The sequence below is a fragment of the Saimiri boliviensis genome, chromosome 10, assembly GCF_048565385.1.
Source record: "Saimiri boliviensis isolate mSaiBol1 chromosome 10, mSaiBol1.pri, whole genome shotgun sequence".
Taxonomy (NCBI): Eukaryota; Metazoa; Chordata; class Mammalia; order Primates; family Cebidae; genus Saimiri; species Saimiri boliviensis.
The window spans coordinates 8,404,918-8,426,398 of record NC_133458.1 but is presented as its reverse complement, the minus strand read 5'-3'; the positions used below and the strand labels follow the sequence as shown (position 1 = coordinate 8,426,398).

General features: G+C 42.7%; 2 protein-coding genes and 1 long non-coding RNA gene across 4 annotated transcripts in view; 1 reads left to right on the top strand and 2 right to left on the bottom strand.

Moving 5' to 3' along the window:
• Positions 1–30: 30 nt before the first annotated feature.
• Positions 31–6,488, bottom strand: GIMAP6 (GTPase, IMAP family member 6). Of its 2 annotated transcripts, none has more exons than XM_003929849.4 (3): positions 6,405–6,488; positions 4,284–4,368; positions 31–2,118 (listed from the first exon to the last, which is right to left on the bottom strand). In XM_003929849.4, the coding sequence occupies exons 2-3, from the start codon at positions 4,366–4,368 to the stop codon at positions 1,325–1,327; spliced, it is 879 nt and encodes a 292-aa protein (XP_003929898.1). In that variant the 5' UTR covers positions 6,405–6,488; the 3' UTR covers positions 31–1,324. The 2 variants fall into 2 exon arrangements, with proteins under 2 accessions (XP_003929898.1, XP_010338758.1); XM_010340456.3 differs by lacking the exon at positions 6,405–6,488 and adding an exon at positions 5,929–6,016.
• The window catches only part of GIMAP2 (GTPase, IMAP family member 2), a 29,199-nt gene continuing 14,188 nt past the window's right edge, over positions 6,471–21,481 (top strand). The window contains exons 1-4 of the mRNA XM_039472865.2: positions 6,471–6,703; positions 7,869–7,972; positions 8,796–8,833; positions 16,487–16,519. Coding sequence (XP_039328799.2) covers positions 7,942–7,972; positions 8,796–8,833; positions 16,487–16,519 — 102 coding nt within the window. The 5' untranslated portion in view covers positions 6,471–6,703; positions 7,869–7,941. The remainder of the gene's footprint in view (positions 6,704–7,868; positions 7,973–8,795; positions 8,834–16,486; positions 16,520–21,481) is intronic.
• LOC141580005 (uncharacterized) overlaps positions 6,504–21,481 on the bottom strand; it is an 80,818-nt gene continuing 65,840 nt past the window's right edge. The window contains exon 3 of the long non-coding RNA XR_012511992.1: positions 6,504–6,675. This is a non-coding gene — a long non-coding RNA (uncharacterized LOC141580005). The remainder of the gene's footprint in view (positions 6,676–21,481) is intronic.

Genomic DNA, 21,481 nt, shown 5'->3' with positions numbered 1-21,481 from the left:
GTGCTCTGCTTTGAGACACTTTCCTGAATCTGTTAGTAAGAGAAGCACAAGCTTTCTCAGATGTCTGCTGTGTTTGGGGAATATGGGGGATGGCTTCAGAGCAGGAGGCCGCAGGTTGGGCTGTCTGGCTGTTGAGCATCTCCAACAGTGGACTAGAGTCCAGCTAGACCTGAGGCTGTGCCCTGCGATTTCTGATCATCTCCCAGCACTGTCCCCACCAGCTGCACTTCCCACCCCTCCTTGGAAAAAGTAGCTAAAGACCCCCTGACATGCCACTTGAAGAAAGACAAAGAGGGATATGTTGGGGAGCAGTTTCCTTAAGGCCTTTTATTATCTTTCCAGATGTCAGTCAACTCCCCAGGAGCAGCCAGGGTGCACCCAAGGCACATCAGTCTCCTCTTGCAGGCAGGCAGCTCCCTAACTGAGGCCTGAGCCAGGCTAACATCCTACTCCCTTATCTTGTCCAGTATCACTTCTTATAAGCCCCTTCTATTAGGAACAGCCTTCCAGGAAAACAACGTGGGCTTCAGAGTTCTCCCAAAAACCAGGCAGGATGCCTTGCAAGATATTTAAGTTACTCCACTGTTTCCTTTGCAGCCCCACTTTCTTCCCTGCCTCCTTGCATTCAACCCCCCAAAATACCTTGCTAGGGAACCCGTTTGCACATGCAGACACTCACCCCATCCACATGCTCCCATTATCCAAGGGAGAAGGGAAGGGTTATAGTTCAAGAGTGAATAAAAGAGCTGCTCCTCCTCCTGCCTCCATTCCTGTTCCTGCTTGCTCTCCTCCCAGCCCAGTCTCCCACCCTCCCCATGTCCCAGCACCACTGCCATGTTCCACCCACATGCACCTTAAACAGGCACCTTAAACCATCATGGTGGGGGAGAGATGAGATGTCATCTAGTCAACAGCTCGCACAGAGTTGATGCACCAAACATGACTGCACAACTCCAATGCCCAGAAGCTGTGGAAGTTACACACAAGAAAAAGACACAGGCCTGCCCTCAAGAATCTTTAGTTCTATCAGGGTACAGACAAGTATCCCATGAAAGGCAATGCCAATGAGGTAGAAGATCCAATAGGAAGGCAGTGTGCTGTTGGGGCACAAAGGAGGGAAGACCCAGATGTTCCAGAAGGAATGAAGGAACTGGGATGTGATCTGTGCAAGTTGGACCCTGTCCTACAGCCCCACACCCCTCTTCCTATGCCAGACATCATGACCTGGAGACTGGGAGGTGCTCCACAGGATGGAAAGAGAAACAGAGGGCTGGACACAGGGTACAGGGGCTGATGGTGTCCTTGGCTCAAGTCTAGCACAGGCTCAAAGGTAAGGCCTTCCCAAAATGCATCTGTGGGCTTCCTCAGATTCCTTCTGGATCTGGGACAGCCCTTCCAGCCATGACTCCTCACCGGGCATGTCCTCAGAGCCTTGTCCCTGGGTTACTTGCCTTTCCTGTACTTCTTTGAGCAGAAGGTTTTGCTGGGTATATTGGTAAGCCTTGTTGCTGTAATAATGGCCTTCACTTTCCCACAGGATGGCTTCAACTTTCTCCATGAGCTCCTGCAGTTGGGCCTCCTGCTCCTCCCCCTGCGCCCTGTTGTTGAAGCTGCAATGGCGCCGTGCAAGGGTCACATCCAGTCTGGCGAGGGCGTCGTTATCAGTCGCTCGCACATAGTCTTCTAGGGAGCCACCGGCCAGGTCTTCTTTCCGGGTGAACACCAGGATGGTGTGAGCCAGGACCCCCACTCCAAAGACCTCCTGCAGGCGCCTGACTGCCTGCTGATCCTCATCTGTGAACCGGCCCAGCTGTGTCACCAGGAGCATGGCGTGGGGCCCCGGGGAGGACAGAACAATGGTTTGGCAGATAGCGGTTGACACCTCTGGCAGGACCTGGGGGGACAGAATGTTGGGTGTGTCAATCACCTCAAGCTGCTTCCCGGCCCACTCTCGGCTCCCTTTCTGGAAAGTCTTGGTCACAGGTCTGGTGCTGAGTTTAGACTCAAAGACGTTCCTGCCGAGGATGCTGTTTCCTGTTGCACTTTTCCCAGTTCCTGTTTTCCCCACAAGAATGAGCCTCACTCTCCTTGGGATCTTCTGTTCTTTCTCCCTCAGACCTAGAAGTATCCAAAGAAAGCAGAGGGAACTGGGGTTAGGGCCCATGTACCCCCACTTGTCCTCACCAGGAGCCCCTGGGTATACCCCCAGACCACAGAGACAGATGGTCAAAGACCAACATCTGCCCTGAAACCAGCCCTGGGCCCCCATTCTGGGCCCACATCCTTGAAAGTGGGGCTGAACTTCCTCTCCCAGCGGAAGAGCAGAGCCAAGAGAGAGGAGCGAGACTCACCAATACGACACCAAGACACCCAATACCAGGATTTTTAGATATGACTGGGGCAGAAGTCAGGAAGGGAATTCTTTTCTCCTGGCCTTGTAGGTCCCAAGACCCAGAGCACATAAAGAAGTAACAAGTAGTCGGCCGGGCGCGATGGCTCAAGCCTGTAATCCCAGCACTTTGGGAGGCTGAGGCGGGTGGATCATGAGGTCAAGAGATCGAGACCATCCTGGTCAACAAGGTGAAACCCCGTCTCTACTAAAAATACTAAAAATTAGCTGGGCGTGGTGGCGCGTGCCTGCAATCCCAGCTACTCGGGAGGCTGAGGCAGGAGAATTGCCTGAACCCAGGAGGCTGAGGTTGCGGTGAGCCAAGATCGTGCCATTGCACTCCAGCCTGGGTAACAAGAGCGAAACTCCGTCTCAAAAAAAAAAAAAAAAAGAAGTAACAAGTAATAGCTGGTTTTCCAGTCTAGTCCCCACGGAAGACACTGATGTATCTCAGATGATGGAGCATGAAGCCTGCATGGCAGCACAGGCACGGTCTTCTCCTGAATCTCCTGGGCACCAACAGGCCTTGCTGTGGCCTGCCTGCCACTCTTGGCTCTGACACACACACCAATTCTAACTGAGTGACAGTGGCCCCCGTCCAGCTTACCCAAGGTAGTTGAAAAGGAATTTAAGTGAATGGGCAAGAGTCTGTGCAGTCGACCTTCATCCCCTCCCACCAAGCCCGGATCAGAGCCAGAGGACACAGGAACCCCCATCTGAGCAGCCTGGAGTGAGCAGACGCCACGGAACTTTATGAAAGCCAAATGTATCACTTGAGCTCTTGAGAGGAGTCTTAAAGGAATAGCTAACTCTGACTGCTGTAACTAAAGGTCAAACAGGTGTTAGCACAGGTATTGGTAATTTCCCTAAATAGTAGATTAATATGGCTTTTTCCAGATGGCTCAAGCCATTTAAGTTTGTAAAATAAAAGGTCATTCATATTAAAATACATAATGAATCACAAATAATTTCTTTGGCCAGGAAAAGGCTGGGTTTCCAGCATTTCTAAATCCTGTCTCCCCAGAATAAATGATGAAGTTGAGCCCACAAAAGTTAAGCGCCTGACCCTGTGCAATAGCCTTTGGGAAAGGGAAGCCCTCGATAAGGCTGAGCCCAGATCTGAGGCCTGCTTCTTCACATGGTGCTTTCAACCTTACAACCACAACAGCTCCACTTGGGAGTCAGCCAAACACCCACACAGGTTCTGTTGGGATCCAAGCATCCGTCCAGGGCCTCTTATTTTTTTTTATTTTTTATTTTTTTTTGAGACGGAGTTTCGCTCGTTACCCAGGCTGGAGTGCAATGGCGCAATCTTGGCTCACCGCAACCTCTGCCTCCTGGGTTCAGGCAATTCTCCTGCCTCAGCCTCCTCAGTAGCTGGGATTACAGGCACGCGCCACCATGCCCAGCTAATTTTTTTCTATTTTTAGTAGAGACAGACGGGGTTTCACCATGTTGACCAGGATGGTCTCGATCTCTTGACCTCGTGATCCACCCGCCTCGGCCTCCCAAAGTGCTGGGATTACAGGCTTGAGCCACCGCGCCCAGCCCAGGGCCTCTTATTTTTATCACACCCACTGTCAGCACATCTTCCTGAGGATTGACATCCACCATGTGAAAGCCTTTCTTTTGGGACTGGCAAGGTGATGTAGTCATCGGTGCTATCTCTCACCTCCTTTTATCTACCATACCTATCCAGAAGTCTTTTTCCTTATGTTTGGCTGGTGATAAGGAGGGCCCTACCCCAAAGGCCTCTGATGGTGGCTGAGGTGGGTAAATTTCTGTGACTGGGGGACGTCAGCTGCCTCTCTCCAAACACACCATGGTGAGGGAGCTGTACCTCACCCGTACCCCTCATGTTTCCCATCTGCTCCTCTCTCCTCATTCGCTTTACCTCCTGATGGCTCCAGCGTAGAATCCTGGGACAGCTCTCCTGGGGGGCTCTCCTGGGGAATTTGTTCATATTCCTCTTTCTCCATCTATGAAAAAATGTCATGTGCTCTACTGACTTTCCAAATGAATTTCAACAGCCACCTGCTTTTCACCTTTCTCTTGCCAGAGGAAAGTTGTTTGCATTAGTTTAGGGTTGGGACTGAGTGAGGCAATGTAAGAAGGGGTCTGAGACAGTCTCTGCTTGCTTTAGGGAGCCTATTTCTTTAGGAACCTTATCCCCCGCACCCTTCATTGTGATCTTCATCATGAGGTTGAGAGATTTTACAGAAAAAGGTGCAACTGACTAGGATATGAGGAATGGGTGAAATTTGGATAGACATAGGGTCTGGAACTGTTCTGGGAGGAGGGAGAGGGAGAGGAGGGGGAGAGAAAAGGGAGCAGAAGCGGGAGGGGGAGGAAGGAGAAAAGAGGGAGGAGGAGGGGGAGGAGCAAGAGGAGAAGGAAGGGGAGCACAGAAGCAGCTATGATTCTGATTCTGTTGTGTCCTGGGAGCAGCAGGAAGGTCTAGTGTGCCTGGAGGGTTTGAATGAGTAGGATGTTGTTAGAAGAGGCCACTTGATGGGCATTGGGGCCAGACTTTGGAAAAGGCTATGCAGTGAGGGTTACAGGGGACTGGGATTGCAGGAGCTGAGCTGGGAAGGAAGCCAGAGGTCTCAGGGAAGATGCAGCCACCAGTTAGCTCTGCCTGGGCCTCAGCATCCCATCAGTATGAATGTTGGGCCTGAGCTAGATGCCTGTGAAGGTCTCTTACCCTATTAAGGTCCCAGCACACTGCATAACTGTCTTTTAGAGCAACTCTTAGTCCTCTTTGCAAATTAGGGCTGCATCATTCCCAACCAGGAACTCCTGTCCCCTTCCCATGACAGCAATGTGTCCTGGCTTCACGGACTAACACAGTTCTCTATGTCAAAATATCATAAGGTTGTCTCTGCTCGATTTTCTCTGTGGGACTGAGGAGGAAGTTGTATTCCCCATGACTGTTTTTCCAGATCATGTAGGATGTTCATAGCCAGATGAAACAGATCCAGATAAAGCCTCTGGGGTGTGGGGAAACCTAAGCCCAGGGGACCCTGATAGACACGTTTTTCTCATTGTCACATTGTTGGATGTTTGTTCTACTCTTCGCCTGGCAAACACTCCAGTCCTCCCCAGATCCGAGGAGTGTATATGTGGATGTTGCTTTATGATTGGTAAAGATCAATTTTGCAGTGCTGGGCTGGGGATGGAGGGAGTCCAGGAAAGTCTGGTGACTTTCTAGGAAGAGAGAAGAAGCAGGCATGGGGACAGCCTTCCTCAGACCTCAACAGCCAGATTCTGGAAGGAGTCCAGTATTTCACCTACCAAAGGGAGTTCAGTTCTTCCTAACTGGTGGCCTCTCAATCTCTTTGTCCCTGGCTTCCTTACATCCCTGGTGGAAACTGAGGCAGCACTTTACCAATGTAATCTCATTAGTCCTTTAGAGAGAAAGGGCAGGCAGCTTAACAGGAAACAACAGCCGGGTGGGACTAGGCTGTGGCATGCAGGAACTCGCACTGTGCCCTCGAAGGGCCCAGGGGGAACGGGTCTGCACTCAAGGCACCTCTCACCTCCTCCTAGACCCTGCCCAGAAAGGCACCTCCCACATTGGCCACAGTTTGCTTTTTCGTCTCCGACACAGAAGATGAAACAGATAGTGACACCCTTTCATGCTGTTCTGGAAGAAAGCAAAACTCAGAGAGGCCAAACATTAAGCAGTGAGTCTGTCTCGGGGCAAAATGTTCTCCGGACTTGGTCACAACTCTTTTGATCACATCACAAACCCACATGCACCACAACACACACACAAACATCCACAACACACACACATACACAAAACACATGTACCACTCACACACATGCAGGTGAACACATAAACACATACACACACAAACACAAATATACACAACACACACACATACACAACACAAACATCACACACACACCACCAGTCACACACATCCATGTAAACACGTAAACACACGTAATACAACACAAGCACCCACACATACACATCCAAACATGACACACAAATACTCAGACTTACCCCTGCACCAACCCACAGGCAAGAGAAAGGGCCACGTTTCTTGTCTCCTGGCCAAGCACTCTCAGGAGGAGGCAGAGAAAAGCATCCACGGTGTATGAACACATGGAGGACACAGCCGATGTTTGCTTACTTTTTCAGCAAAATGTGATCGGAGAGCTGGGCTGGAGACCTACCCTTGGAAGAGCAGTGTCCGCTAGATATGGAGGAACAGGAAGTGGGCGGGAGCACAGGCCCTCCTGAGCCAGAATTGTCTGCTGTTGCGTTTTGCAGCCTCGGAAGGAGAAAAAGGGAGACCAGAGGTGGGATTATTTTTATCCTGAGCCAGGATAACTAGAACTCAAAGTTAAAAAGCAGCAGATGATTCAGAAAGATTTGTGTCAGGAGGGGTGACTTTCTCCTGATCTCTCTTTTCTGAACCCCACCTCTTCCCCAGGGAACGGCTATGCCTCAGTATTGAGGCAAACAGTCACTGTCTCTTTTCTTCCCTAGCCTCTCCTTCCTTTAATAGTTTCTCCCAGGACAAGGTCTGATACTCATTATCTCTAAAGCAGGAATCACTGGTAATTCCAATTGTTACAGCTTCTAGAAGATCTGCACTATAAGAAGAGGGAAAATACAAAAGAATGTCTAAAATGTAAGATTAAAGAGAGCACTTGTTATGGGGAAAGTAGAATATTTTAAACACAGGCTAAGGGAGAAAAAACCTCAGCATCCTCAAAAACATGTTTTCTAGGTCTTTACTGACAGATCTGATCATTGTGGCTAAAGGGAAGCCATTGAAGGAAGAAATTGAGAACATAGGAGCATAGGTGATGATACTGTTACCACACGATTTAAAAATGTTAAGATTCCCTTAAAAAATTCCACTCAATCTACTATAGTAGTTCTAATTTTCTTTTGTTCTATTCTGGTAGATAGTCATGGTGTATTTAATAAAATGTTTACATAGGGTGTATGTGTGTGTGTGTGTGTGTGTGTGTGTGTGTATTCTAATTCTGCTTAAATTATTGTGTAACACACTGACATAATTGTGTGTGTGTATGTGTGTGTGTGTGTGTGTGTGTTTGAGACAGAGTCTTATTCTGTCACGAAAGCTGGAGTGTAATGGTGCAATCACAGTTCACTGCAACCTCCTCCTCCCAGGTTCAAGAGATTCTCATGCCTCAGCCTCCCAAGTAGCTGGAATTATACCATCACACCCAGCTAATTTTTTGTATTTTTAGTAGAGACAGGGTTTTATCATGTTGGCCAGCCGGTTCTTGAACTCCTGATCTCAAGTGATCTGCCCTCCCAAAGTGCTGGGACTATGGGTGTGAGCCCCTGCACCTGGCCTAACATGAGTCTTAAGTCATGTGTTGATCTTTACTATTTCTTCCATTGCCTAAGAAATTAGCAGGTTATTACTACACCTATAATTGAAATTAACCATCTTTTTTGAATTTTAATCATTTCCATCTTCTGCAGGTTGACCCTGGAGAGTTGTCAAGACCTGTGGTTGACTGAGCAAGCCAGAGATCAATCTTCTCAGTGTTCAGCCATGAGATTTGTGAAGTGTTTGTTACTGCAAGGTAATCTGGCCTAACCTGATTGATACAGCACATAAATCTGATGTTGATTCTTTGGTTTGTTTTTTAATATTTGTTTTGTTTTTGGCTGACTCTCACTTTCGGTGATTTCCTTTCTGGAGTTACATTCACAGTCTTTGACTGTGAGCTTAAGTATGGAAATCACTGGGATTGAAATCAAGGTGGCTTTACTCCAGAGAGGATTTGTGTACATTTTATCAAAAACTGACAAGGGGGTGCTGGTACTACTGAACTGAGACCACTTCAACTCCATTTTCGGATTTCCAGCTTATTCCAGAAATTCCTCAATCTACAATTCATTTTACAACTGATTCTAAATTTAGGATCCAGAGTGTATGGCGGAGAGCTTCCTTTGCTCTAGGGGCAGCCAATCTTCCCTTTGAGTTTATGGCTCTACTCCGATTTCAGTTTAAGATGTATTTATTTATTTGGTTATTTAAACAATTTTTGCCCATGAGGTGTTATTCCTCACTTCCTACGAGCCAAATAATGTAGTCTGCTGTTTTGTTAAGGGAGGACCTCTCTATGCTATTGTCTTAAATATAGCATATCTACAAAGAATGTAATTTACAATTTCTGTGATTGTCTTGTTTCTTAAACTGCATCCTCTGTTGAGAACCTGGCCCCAAACTAGCTGCAAGGGAGGCTGGGGTGAACAAGGTGCATGTGGATGTTTGATGAACACTAATGGTGTTGGACACACCATCCAACTCTGAGGTTTTGGAAGAAAAAGTTAGTTATGGCCAAGGAAGTAGCTGAAAGAAAACCTGCATGATTTCTTTTTTTTTTTTTAATTATAATTTAGGTTCTGGGGTACATGTGCAGATGGTGCAGGATTGTTACGTAAGTATACACATGCCATGGTGGTTTGCTACATCCATCCCCCTGTCATCTACATTACGTATTTCTCCTAATGTTATCCCTCCCCAATCTCTCCACCCCCTGCTATCCCTCCCTGAGCTCTCCCACCCCTCAACAGGCTCAGGTGTGTAATGTTCCCCTTCCTGTGTCCGTGTGTTCTTATTGTTCAACAGCTACTTATGAGTGAGAACATGGGGTGTTTGGTTTTCTGTTCCTGTGTTCATTTGCTGAGGATGACAGTTTCCAGGTTCATCCATGTCCCTGAAAAGGACATAAACTCATTCTTTTTTATGGCTGCATAGTATTCATGGTGTATATGGGCCACATTTTCTTTATCCATTCTATCATTGATGAGCATCTGAGTTAGTTCCAAGTCTTTGCCATTGTGAACAGTGCTGCAATAAACATACGTGTGCATGTGTCTTCGTAATAGAACAATTTATAATTATTTGGGTATATACTCAGTAATGAGATTGCTGGGTCAAATGTTATTTCTAGTTCTAGATCCTTGAGGAATAACCACATTGTTTTTCCACAGTGGTTGAACTAAATTACACTCCCACCAACAGTGTAAAAGCATTCCTATTTCTCCACATCCTCACCAGCATCTGTTGTTTTCTGACTTTTTAATGATGGTCATTCTCACTGGCATGAGAGAGTATCTTATTGTGGTTTTGATTTGCATTACTCTAATGGCAAGTGAGGATGAACTTTTTAAAAATATGTTTGTTGATCATATGAATGTCTTCTTTTGAAAAGTATCTGTTCATATTCTTCACCCACTTTCTGATGGGGTTATTGTTTTTCTTTTGTAAATTTGTTTAAGATCCTAGTAGATTCTGGATATTAGACTTTGTCAGATGGATATATTGCAAAAATTTTCTCCCATTTTGTAGGTTGCCTGTTCAATCTGATGATAGTTTCTTTTTGTGTGCAGAAGCTCTTTAGTTTAATTAGATTCCATTTGTCAATTTTGGCTTTTGTTGCAATTGCTTTTGATGTTAGTCATGAAGTCTTTGTCCATGCCTATGTCCTGAATGCTATTGCCTAGGTTTTCTTCTAGGGTTTTTATGGTTTCAGGTTTTACATTTGAATCTTTAATCCATCTTGAGTTAATTTTTGTATAAGGTGTAAGGAAGGGGTCCAGTTTCAGTTTTTTGCATATGGCTAGCCAGTTTTCCTAGCACCATTTATTAAATAGGGAATCCTTTCTCCAAGGCTTGTTTTTGTCAGGTTTGTTGAAGGTTAGATGGTAGTATATGTGTGGTGTTATTTCTGAGGCCTCTGTTCTGTTCCATTGGTCTATATGTCTGTTTTGGTACTAGTACCATGCTGCTTCAGTTACTGTAGTCTTATAGTATAGTTTGAAGTCAGGTAGGGTAATCCCTCCAGCTTTGTTCTTTGGTTTAGGATTGTTTTGGCTATGTGGACAATTTTTTTGATTCCATATGAAATTTAGAGTAGTTTTTTCTAGTTCTGTGAAGAAAGTCAATGGTAGCTTAATGGAAATAACATTGAATTTATAAATTACTTTGGACAGTATGGCCATTTTCATGATATTAATTCTTTCTATCTATGAGTATGGAATATTTTTACATTTGTGTCCTCTCTTATTTCCATGAGCAGTGGTTTGTAGTTTTCTTTGAAGAGGTCCTTCACATCTCTTGTAACTTGTATTCCTTAATATTTAATTTTCTTTGTAGCAATTGTGAATGGAAGTTTACTTATGATTTGGCTTTCTGCTTGTATATTATTAGTGTAAAATAATGCTGGTAATTTTTGCACAGTGATTTCGTATCCTGAGATTTTGCTTAAGTTGTTTATTAGCTTAAGGAGTTTTTAGGTTGAGATGAGGGGTTTTCTAAAAATACAATATGTCATCTGCAAACAGAGACAATTTGACTTCCTCTCTTCCTATTTGAATACCCTTTATTTGTTTCTCTCGCCTGATTGCTCTGGCCAGAACTTCCAATACTATGTTGAATAGGAGTGGTGAGAGAGGGCATCCTTGCCTTGTGCTGGTTTTCAAAGAGAATGCTTCCAGCTCTTGCTCATTCAGTATAATATTGGCTGTGGGTTTGTTATAAATAGCTCTTATTATTTTGAGATATGTTCCATCAATACCTAGTTCACTGAGAGTTTTCAGCATGAAGGAGTGTTGAGTTTTATTGAAGGCCTTCTCTGCCTCTATTGAGATAATCAAAAGTTTTTGACATTGGTTCTGTTTATGTGATGGATTACATTTATTGATTTGCATATGTTGAACCATCAGCCTTGCATCCCAGGGATGAAGCTGATTTGATTGTGGTGGATAAGCTTTTTGATGTGCTGCTGGATTCAGTTTGCCAGTATTTTATTAGGATTTTCACAACAATGTTCATCAGTGATATTGGCCTGAAACGTGTGTGTGTGTGTGTGTGTGTGTGTGTGTGTGTGTGTGTGCATGTGCTTCTGTCAAGTTTTGGAATCAGGATTTTTCTGGCCTCATAAAATGAGTTAGGGAGGAGTCCCTCTTTTTCTATTGTTTAGAATAGTTTCAGAGGAAATGGTAACAGCTCCTCTTTGTACCTCTGATAGAGTTCAGCTGTGAATCCTTCTGGTCCTGGGCCTTTTTTTGTTCATAAGCTTTTAATTACTGCATCATTTTCAGAACTTCTTATTAGTTTATTCAGGGATTTGACTTCATCCTGGTTTAGTCTTGGGAGGAGCTATGTGTCCAGGAATTTACCCATTTCTAGTTTATTTGTATACGGGTGTTTACAGTAGTTTCTGATGGTAGTTTGTATTTATGTGGGATCAGTGGTGATATCCCCTTTATCATTTTTTACTGTGTCTATTCCATTATTCTCTTTTCTTTTTCATTACTCAGGCTAATGGTATATCTGTTTTGTTAATTTCTTCCAAAAGCCAGCTCCTGGATTCATTGATTTTTTTGAAGGGTTTTTCATGTCTCTATCTCCTTCAGTTCTGCTCTGATCTTAGTTATTTCTTCTCTTTTGCTAGCTTTTGAATTTGTTTGCTCTTGCTTTTCTAGTTATTTTAATTGTGATGTTAGAGTCTTGATTTTAGATCTTTGTCACTTTCTGATGCAGGCATTTAGTGCTATCAATTTCCCTTCAAACACTGCTTTAGCTGTGTTCAAGAGATTCTGGCATGTTGTGTCTTTGTTCTCATTGTTTTCAAAGAATTTCTTTATTTCTGCCTTAATGTTGTTATTTACCGAGTAGTCATTCAGGATCAGGTTGTTCAATTTCCATATAGTTGTGCAGTTTTGAGTGAGTTTCTTAACCCTGAGTTCTAATGTGATTTCACTGTGGTCGGAGATACTGTTTGCTATGATTTCTATTTTTTTGGCATATGCTGAGGAGTGTTTTACTTCTAATTATGTGATCACTGTTAAAATAAGTGCTATATGGTGCTGAGAAGAACAGAGCTCTCCATCACAAGTCAACAGAATATACATCTAAAATTAATGACATAATTGGAAGTAAAACATTCCTCAGCAAATGTAAAGAGTGGCAACCATAACAGTCTCTCAGACCACAGTGCAATCAAATTAGAACTCAGGATTAATAAACTCACTCAAAACCTCACAACTACATGGGAACTGTTCAACCTGATCCTGAGTAACTACTGGGTAAATAACAAAATTAAGGAAGAAATAAACAAGTTCTTTGAAACCAATGATAACAAAACCACAATGTACCAGATTCTGGGATACATCTAAAGAAGTGTTTGAAGGGAAATTTATAGCACTAAATGCTTGCATCAGAAAGTGGGAAAGATCTAAAATCAACACTCTAACATAACACTTAAAAGAACTAGAGAAGCAAGAGCAAACAAACTCAAAAGCTAGCAGAAGAGAAGAAATAACTAAGATCAGAGCAGAACTGAAGGAGATAGAGCCACAAAAAAACCCTTCAAAAAATCAATGAATGCATGAGCTGGTTTTTGGAAAAGGTCAACAAAATAGACCACTAGCCAGACTAATAAAGAAGAAAAGAGAGAAGACTCAAACAGATGCAATAAAAATGATAAATGGGATATCACCACTGATCCCACAGAAATATAAACTACCATCTGAGAATACTATAAGCACCTCTATGCAAATACATTAGAAAATATAGAAGAAATGGATAACTTCCTGGACACATACACCCTTCCAAGTCTTAACCAGGAAGAAGTCGAATCCCTGAATAAAACAATAAGAAGTTCTGAAATTGAGGCAGTAATTAATAGCCTACCAACTGAAAAAAAGTCCAGGACCAGACAGATTCACAGCCAAATTCTACCAGAGATACAAAGAGGAGCAGGTACCAATCCTTCTGAAACTATTCCAAACATATAGTAAAAGAGACTTCTCCCTAACTCCTTTTATGAGGCCAACATCATTCTGATACCAAAACATGGCAGAGACTCAACAAAAAAAGAAACTTTCAGGCCAATATCCCTTATGAACATCAATGCAAAAATCCTCAATAAAATACTGGCAAACCGCATCCAGCAGCACATCAAAAAGCTTATCCACCACCATCAAGTCAGCTTCATCCTTGGGATGCAAGGTTGGTTCAACATATGCAAATCAATAAACATAGGTCATCACATAAACAGAACCAATGATAAAAACCACATGATTATCTCAATAGATGCAGAAGAGGCCTTCTGTAAAATTCAATGCCCATTCATCCTAAAAACTTTCAATAAACTAGGTATTGATGGAATGTATCTCAAAATAATAAGGGCTATTTATGACAAAACTATAGCTAATGTTATACTGAATGGGCAAAAATCAGAAGCATTCCCTTTGAAAACCGGCACAAGACAAGGATGACCTCATTCAACATAGTATTGGAAGTGGCTGGTAGGAGTCTCCAGTTCCAGGTCCAGGGCTTCAGATAGTACAAGCTTAACCTTGGAAAGATGTATCCAACAATGAAGTCCTAATATTTCGACCGTAGAAGGAATGGTCAACACCACTGAAAACAGTCTTTTCCATTTGGGTTGTAGTTGTTGAGTAGTTAACCCATCCTTCCTTTTTTTTTTTTTTTTTTTTTTTTTTGAGACGGAGTTTCGCTGTTGTTACCCAGGCTGGAGTGCAATGGCGCGATCTCGGCTCACTGCAACCTCAGCCTCCCGGGTTCAGGCAATTCTCCTGCCTCAGCCTCCTGAGTAGCTGGGATCACAGGCACGCGCCACCATGCCCAGCTAATTTTTTGTATTTTTAGTAGAGACGGGGTTTCACCATGTTGACCAGGTTGGTCTTGATCTCTCGACCTCGTGATCCACCCGCCTCGGCCTCCCAAAGTGCTGGGATTACAGGCTTGAGCCACCGCGCCCGGCCTTCCATCCTTCCATGTTTTAATGAGTACCTTATCTCCTGGCTTGCCCTTCGTTTGCTAATTAGTTCCTTATACAGGGAGCCTTTGAGTTCCAAACTTTTGAAAAGCCTGCTGAAATTGTCCCAGGTTATCTAAGTATTTTACTAAACTGGCTGCTTCTGGATCAATAATTAGATCATTAGTTTAAAATCACTATTGTATAATATTTCATATGGGCTCAGGTTAATTTTTGCTCTTGGGGAATTACAAATGCCTAAGAGGGCTATGGGCAGTAAGTTGATACAAGTTTCTGTTGTATCCTGACATAGCTTAGCTAATGTCCATTTTAGAGTTTGATTAGCCCTTTCTACTTTATTGGAGAACTGATACCTCCATGGTGAATGTAAATAGTATTTTATTCCAAGAGCCTGAGTTATATGGGAGTTATTTCTGAGTTATAAATAAGCTTTGTGTTATTTGGGAGACCAAAGAAGCCATGATCACTTTGGAGGCTTTGGGGAACTCAAACTAGGGGAATATTTCCTTCAAGAGAAACTTCATAACCTCATCAGCCTTCTCTGTTCTGGTAGGGTAAGCTTTAAACCCAGCTAGAAAAGGCATCCATTCATATTAACAAAACCTTGTATCCTTTACAAACTGACATGTGGGTGAAGTCCAGTTGCCAGTCTCCTCCTGGGTAAGATTCCCTTCTCTGGACTGATCCTATTAGTGGAAGCATTTTGTTTCCTGGGTTGTTGAATGCACACAGTGATCAAGTTTGTTAGATCTGCTTAACCACTGAAGCTAAGTTTGGCCCAAGGAAGAACTTGTTTACCAGGCCAGAGTGGCATCTCTTCCCATATGGAAAAAGTACTGAAAGATTTTTATAATTCTCCATTGGGCTGTTTGAGAGAGATAAACTTTTGATCCCATATACCACCAGGATTCTTCTTATTGTCTCCCTTGCTCCTTTATTAACTGTTTTTCCTGTGATGTGTATTCAGGTTCTATTGGGGAATCATGGAAAGGAAGCAGTGCTAGGATTTATTGAGATTGTGCCCTGAACTGCTGCCTTGGCTTCCTGATGTGCCTTTTTGTTTCCTTGTGCTATAGGGATTAAGTCCTTTTGATGCTCCCTACAATGGATTGTAACCGTGATGCAGGATTTTTGCTCCTTAGCTCAGCTAGGTCTGGGTCCTTGTCTCACAACCAGGAATAATTAGGTGCACAGATACCAGAGAGTGAGTGGAGTCGTATTTATTAAGCAAAAAGAAAACTCGAGCAAAGAGAGTGGTCCTGAAAGCAGGTTGCCATTGCCCCCTTTATAGCTGAATACCCAGGCTTAAGGTGCAAATTCCTGGCAGTTCTGTCTCATCCTTCTAGAGTGCATGTGGGCTCCTAGACTGAGCCACTCCAAATTGATTTATTTCTCTTACTGTGCATGTATTAACGAATGGAATTTTCCACTGCGAGTATGTTTAGGCAAGCCCCCTGTGCAAGTTTCCTCAACTGTGTAAAACATCTGGTGTAAGCACTGTGGGGGCAGATTGGAAGTTCTCTGGGGAGCTTTCCCTTACTGTCTTCCTGAAGCAAGCTGCCTAACTCCTTTCAGCTATGGCCTCTGGCAAGTATATTGCTTCCAGTAGCTGAAGAATTTCAGTCTCATGCTTTATGGAGAAAAGCTTCTCAGTTAGTAGACCTCTTTCTTTCCAAATTTCAGCATGAGCGTAAACCTGAGAACTGCATGTTTAGAATCCATATAGATGGTAAGCTTTTTCCCTTTCCCCAGTATTGGAGCTCAGGTAAGAGCAATAATTTCTGCTTTTTGTGCTGATGTACCCAGGGGCAGAGGCTGGGCCTCAATAACAGTGTTATAATTTGGATTTTCTTTTGGGGCACTAACTCCCAGGGCAATGTGAGTGCTAGAGTTCCAGGCATACTGTGAGAAGAGCCGGGGTGTTAGAATGAGTGCTTCAGCTTAAAGGGGGCATGACAGTAATAACTTGACAAAAGAAAAAGAAAGTTTGTAAAATAAAGTAATTGTTGAGTATGGATATACAATCCCTGGTATGTTTCTGAAAACATTAGTCTTATTTACAGTAGGGCTATATTTATGGAAAAAATTTAAAGGAATTAAATATTTTATGGATATAATTTGGGATACAGCATGAAAGTATTTCTTCTGATGGGAACAATAGTGCCATTCATTTCCTTGATGGCTGAAATTCTATCAACTTATTCATTATAAACATCATGATCTGTTCTTATCTCATTTCAAATAAAACACAAAATTCCTCTATCTCATTTCGAATTTTAGGGAGAAGTTTATGAAGTTGCAGAAGAAATGAAGGTAATGTATGCACATAACTATCTTTGGGAAACAGAGGTGTGAATAGATTAGGGAAGGCCTGGAAGGGAGTAGGGTTGTTGGTCTATTTACAAATGTCACTGACTTTGGCCTCTTAGGAGTTGTAACTGCAGTTTTTTACCTTCAGTCTTCCTTGCTAAAGGTCAAGGAAGAGTGGCCTTCAGGCTTCCTTGGTAAAGGAAAGGGGAGGAGAGAAGGTTGCGCAATCTGAGATTCCCGGGGTACCACCTACCTACTCACCTCCCCATTCTCCTAATATGGAATCCATCTGGTTTCTTCCTACTACTCTTCCACAGCCCTTGATTCGGTCACATTTATTTTGGGTCCTTAGTTGCAAGACTGCTTTATTTTATCCATTATTTATGACCTGTGGGTGGTTTTATGCCTCCAACAACACTGAGCTTGTCTCTTCTCAACAGTGTTCTCAGCACTGTACACATGGAATGAACAGCATGATGAACTGTACAACAAGCTGAGTTGAGATGAGATCAAATGGGAAGAGCAGGGAAGGAATATCCTGCAAGGCTGCTGTAGTGCTGACTGCTACAGCAAGCAGCACGCTCTGGCAGTCTCTTTTTATGTTGGACTCCATGGCCTCAGTTTCCTTTATGAGTTTAAACTCACTGACAAAGGGCAGGCAGTGTAAAGTAAGAAGTGCTGGTCTGGAGCATGGACCCTTCTGCCTGTATTGCCCCACAGTCTAGCCAAGATCCATTCCTGGACATATGGTCACGTGGGCCAGCTCTGCCACAGCCCAGTGTCCATCCACTTCCCATTATGTCCTCCATATCTAGATTTTTCTGATGGAAGCCTCAGACACTCAGGGCCAGGCTTTCTCCTTCCAGAGCCACATCATTTATGGAAAGGGTGCCTCAGGTAGCTGAGATGACACCAACTCTGCTCTCATCCCTTTTCCCTTTGGGAATCAAGATACCTAAACACAACTTGTGAGCTCTGGGCCTTAGGGTGTGGGAGACAAGACATCAACATCATGAATAAAAGCACAGAAAAGATAATGAAAGATGAATGGAACATTATAGACAGTTCTCTCAGGGGCTGTTCCTGGTCATAGGCTAACAGGTGGGGGTTCTCATGACAAAGACCCTGGAAAGATTCCACAATGTCCTAATCCCTGAACAGGGGGTCTTCTCTTTTCCCTAAAAAAATCTGTATATTACAAATGTTTTTGAACTTTAATTGCTTCTCTGGGGTTTGGAATCCGCAAATTGCCATGTTGCAGAGGTGATAGTAGTAATTATCAACAGTGTCACCACCATCTCTATCCTCTTCTGAATTCTATGAAGCTATTTATCATCTTCAAAATTTTCTTATCATCATTGTTTTAGTATGTCTTCTAATGTCCCTGTGAGACCATCTAAATAGACATTAAAATCTTCTTTTAAATATTAGAAAACTGAGGATCAAAGGTTGCGTTGAAGTCACAAAGTTAGTTATGAAGCCAGTACGTTCTTTAATTCTCCAGGAAAAAAAATCCATTCTAAATAATATTTGCAATGAGGTCTACTAGGACCAATAACACAAAACAAGATTGACAAGCTAAATCCTTGCACTAAAATCCGCTGGAAAATTATTTTGAAAATTCTTAAGTAATAGTTTTTCCAACCATAAATTTTAGAAGAATAGACTGTAGGCATTCTAAATGGAATAATTTCCATGGAAAGTAACCTGGAGCTTTTAGTTGAGCCAAAATCAGTAAGAACCAATGGTGCAAAAACCTTGTCACCAAAAAGCCCCTTTAACTCCTGCTTTCTTCACAGAAGGCCTGGATCCAACAGGAAATAATATTCCCAACTCTCTGTAAGTTGACCAGAGAACAAGTAGACACATAGATCAATTCCAGGGAGTAGATTATGGGAAATATTGACAATTTGGAGTGTTCAGGGGAGTGTAGCAAAGAATATGAAGGGAGTTTGTAAAATAACGATACATTCTTATGCATTATATAGAAAATAGTAAATGAACTAAATAAGAGCTTCAGAAAAAAGCTGCTTGGCAGTTATGCAGATATGAAAAAATTTGCTTTCTGTTGATACGCAAAGCACAAAACAGACAAATGGGTAGATGTTTCAGAAGGCTAATTTCTTCACCATGAAGGGAAATCTAAATAAGATATTCAAAGAAGTGAGTAATGACAGCGAGAGAAGACTAGTGTTTGAACAGGGAACTTGGAAAGTTTGATGACTTTAGCCACAAAGCTTGACAATTTCAACCATGAGTAAAACAGAAGTTAGAGTACATGCAGGAGAGTGACGTGAGGAGTGCTAATGTACCTTCCCATTTTCCTAGTTTAGAATTCTGACTTTTGGTCTTACAGTAAGTCATCTGCAGGATTGGAAGAATATAAAAACTTCCACGTGGTTTTTGAGAGCAAATGTTTGAATCTGCCTCCTTCACCCTCTTAAGTATCTCCTCCAGCAATCTACTCCAGTGCTTACATTTCAAACTCGTAAAAATCGCTGATTTAGGGCTTTATTAATTGAGACTCTGTAAAACCTGTGGTTTAGCACACATGAAACTATTTCATAACACCTGAGGCAGGGACATGGGATGTGATATTAGCATGAGGGAGAGAGAAACTGGCTTGAGAAACAGGCTTGGGAAAGTGCATGCACAGGAGCGGGTCAGGGTTGGATCTCCAGGCAGCAGAGACAGCGCACTCATCTCTCCCACCCTCTCCCCAAGGAGACCTTGCAAAGGTATTATCCCTCCCAGCCAGTCTTGACACATAGGGTGAAGAGTTGAGTAGTGAGTGTTGAATGGGAAAATTGTGCAATATAGCCTCACATGACTATGTGACTTTAAGGATGTGTGCAGGCCTCTGTGAATTCCATTTTCAGATCTTCTGACGGCATTTCTCCATCTTTGCTCATGTGTTCAGCATTTTGCCCAATTCTGCACTGTGTCATTTCACAAAGATCAAATGAGATACCAAAAGGACAATAAAAATTATTGAAATGATTGAATAATAAAAAGAATAATGCAAAGACATGCTAAAGAAAGTTATTAGCCAAACTTCCAGTAATCTTTCAGCAACTTAACTAGCAGATTTCAGCCAAAATACTTCACAAGAGCAGTTGATGGGACACGTTTACCAACCGTGCTCACCTTCAGCAACCTTGCCCAAAACCTAAACTCAGTCTGTTCTAGTCCATACCTGAAGCCCATTTTCTCCTCTCCTTTATTTGTGCAGTGAATAATATAAGGTGTTCCTTGAGCCCCAGCTAAGGATTTATTATTTTCTCTAAGGCTGGTTTCCAGCCCTTGTGGGCCAGTCCCTAGGTCACCATGATGGTCCATGAGCTGCAATAAAGACTCACTGGGAACAGGTCTTGTATTAATTCCAAACATCCTTTCCACTAGACCAACAGTTTGCTTGAGGTCAGAGATTCATGACTATCTTGTGGACATGTGATTTGCAGAGCCCAGCAGAGTAAACACACAAAAAAATTAAGTAAATGAATTCTGTTACATACCCTTTACACAGAAAAATTATTTTCCATAGCAGAATAACACAAGAAAAATTGAGTAAATAAAATTCATTTCATACCCTTTACACACACAAAAAAAACCCCTGGTTTTTTCCACAGTGTAAATAGGTCTGTGCAGAGGAATTTTGTTTCGCTTTTTAAAACTTTAACATAACTATGCTTACATAAATACACTCATATTGGTTAATAGAATATAATTTAGGTTTAACTTATCCTACACAATTTGAATAAAAAACCTGGTATGTGGTTTAAGATTTTAAAAAAGGATTTGCAATCTGGTTTATTTTTATCTATTACAAATGTATAAAAGATCCTCCGTCAAATGCTGCTAAAGAAGGCAGCAAGAACTTTTGAGAAAGTTACCTTCGGTTTGCCTCAGAAAAATAACACATATGGCACTGTATACGTTTATAAAATTGGTGCAACAAAATGATGTTGTAATGTTTCAATGCCAGTTTAGAGAGTTCAATAACTAGTGGATGTGGAACGGACTGGGAGGGAACCTATGTACACATATGAAACTGTAAAAGCTCTCTGATTTAGCTAATATTGCATGTAGACTGTAAATTTACACAAACTAAGATTCAGATAATTTCTAAACACAGAACTACCATGCAACCCAGCAAATCTCATTACTTGGTATATATCCAGAGGCATATAAATCATTCTGCCATGAAGACACATGCACACATATGTTTATTGCAGCACTATTTACAATAGCAAAGACTTGGAACCAACCCAAATGCCCATCAGTGATAGACTGGATAAAGAAAATGTGGCACATATATACCATGGAATACCAAGCAGCCATAAAAAAGAACAAGATTATGTCCTTTGCAGGGAGATGGATGAAGCTGGAAGCCATTATGCTCAGCAAACTGACATAAGAACAGAAAACGAAACACCGCATGTTCTCGCTTATAAGAGGGAGAAAGGGAGCTGAACAATGAGAACATACGGACACAGGGAGGGGAACAACACACACTGGGGCCTGTTGGTGGGACAGTGGGAGGGAGCATATCAGGATAAATAGCTAATGCATGCTGGGTTTAATACTTAGGTGATGGGTTGATAGGTGCAGCAAACCACCATGACACACATTTACCTGTGTAACAAACCTGCACGTCCCGCACATGTATCCTGGAACTTAAAATAAAATAAAATAGAATGTAGGTTATCATTGCTTCCAAATATGCAGTAAATCTAAAGACTGAAACTGTCAGCAGCTTTCTGAACTCAGTTGTCAGATGCCTGCCTGGCAGATTAGGCCAAAGGGGTCTGCTTCAACTAAGTGGTCATCTTGCCTACTCCTGCGGAAGTCAGAAATGGTCATTGTTGGGTATGTCTGAATTAGACTGTGTGTGAGTGTGCAGACTCAGAGAAAAACTCTCCTGTCACCCTCGGGTCAGCACCAGCCTGAGGAGGGTCTACAGAC

Coding starts and splice junctions, on each gene's coding strand:
- GIMAP6 (XM_003929849.4), bottom strand. CDS start 4,368: ATGGAGAAAGAGGAATATGAACAAATTCCCCAGGAGAGCCCCCCAGGA. Junction 2,119..4,283: donor TACGCTGGAGCCATCAGGAG/GTAAAGCGAATG, acceptor GGATACTTCTAG/GTCTGAGGGAGAAAGAACAG.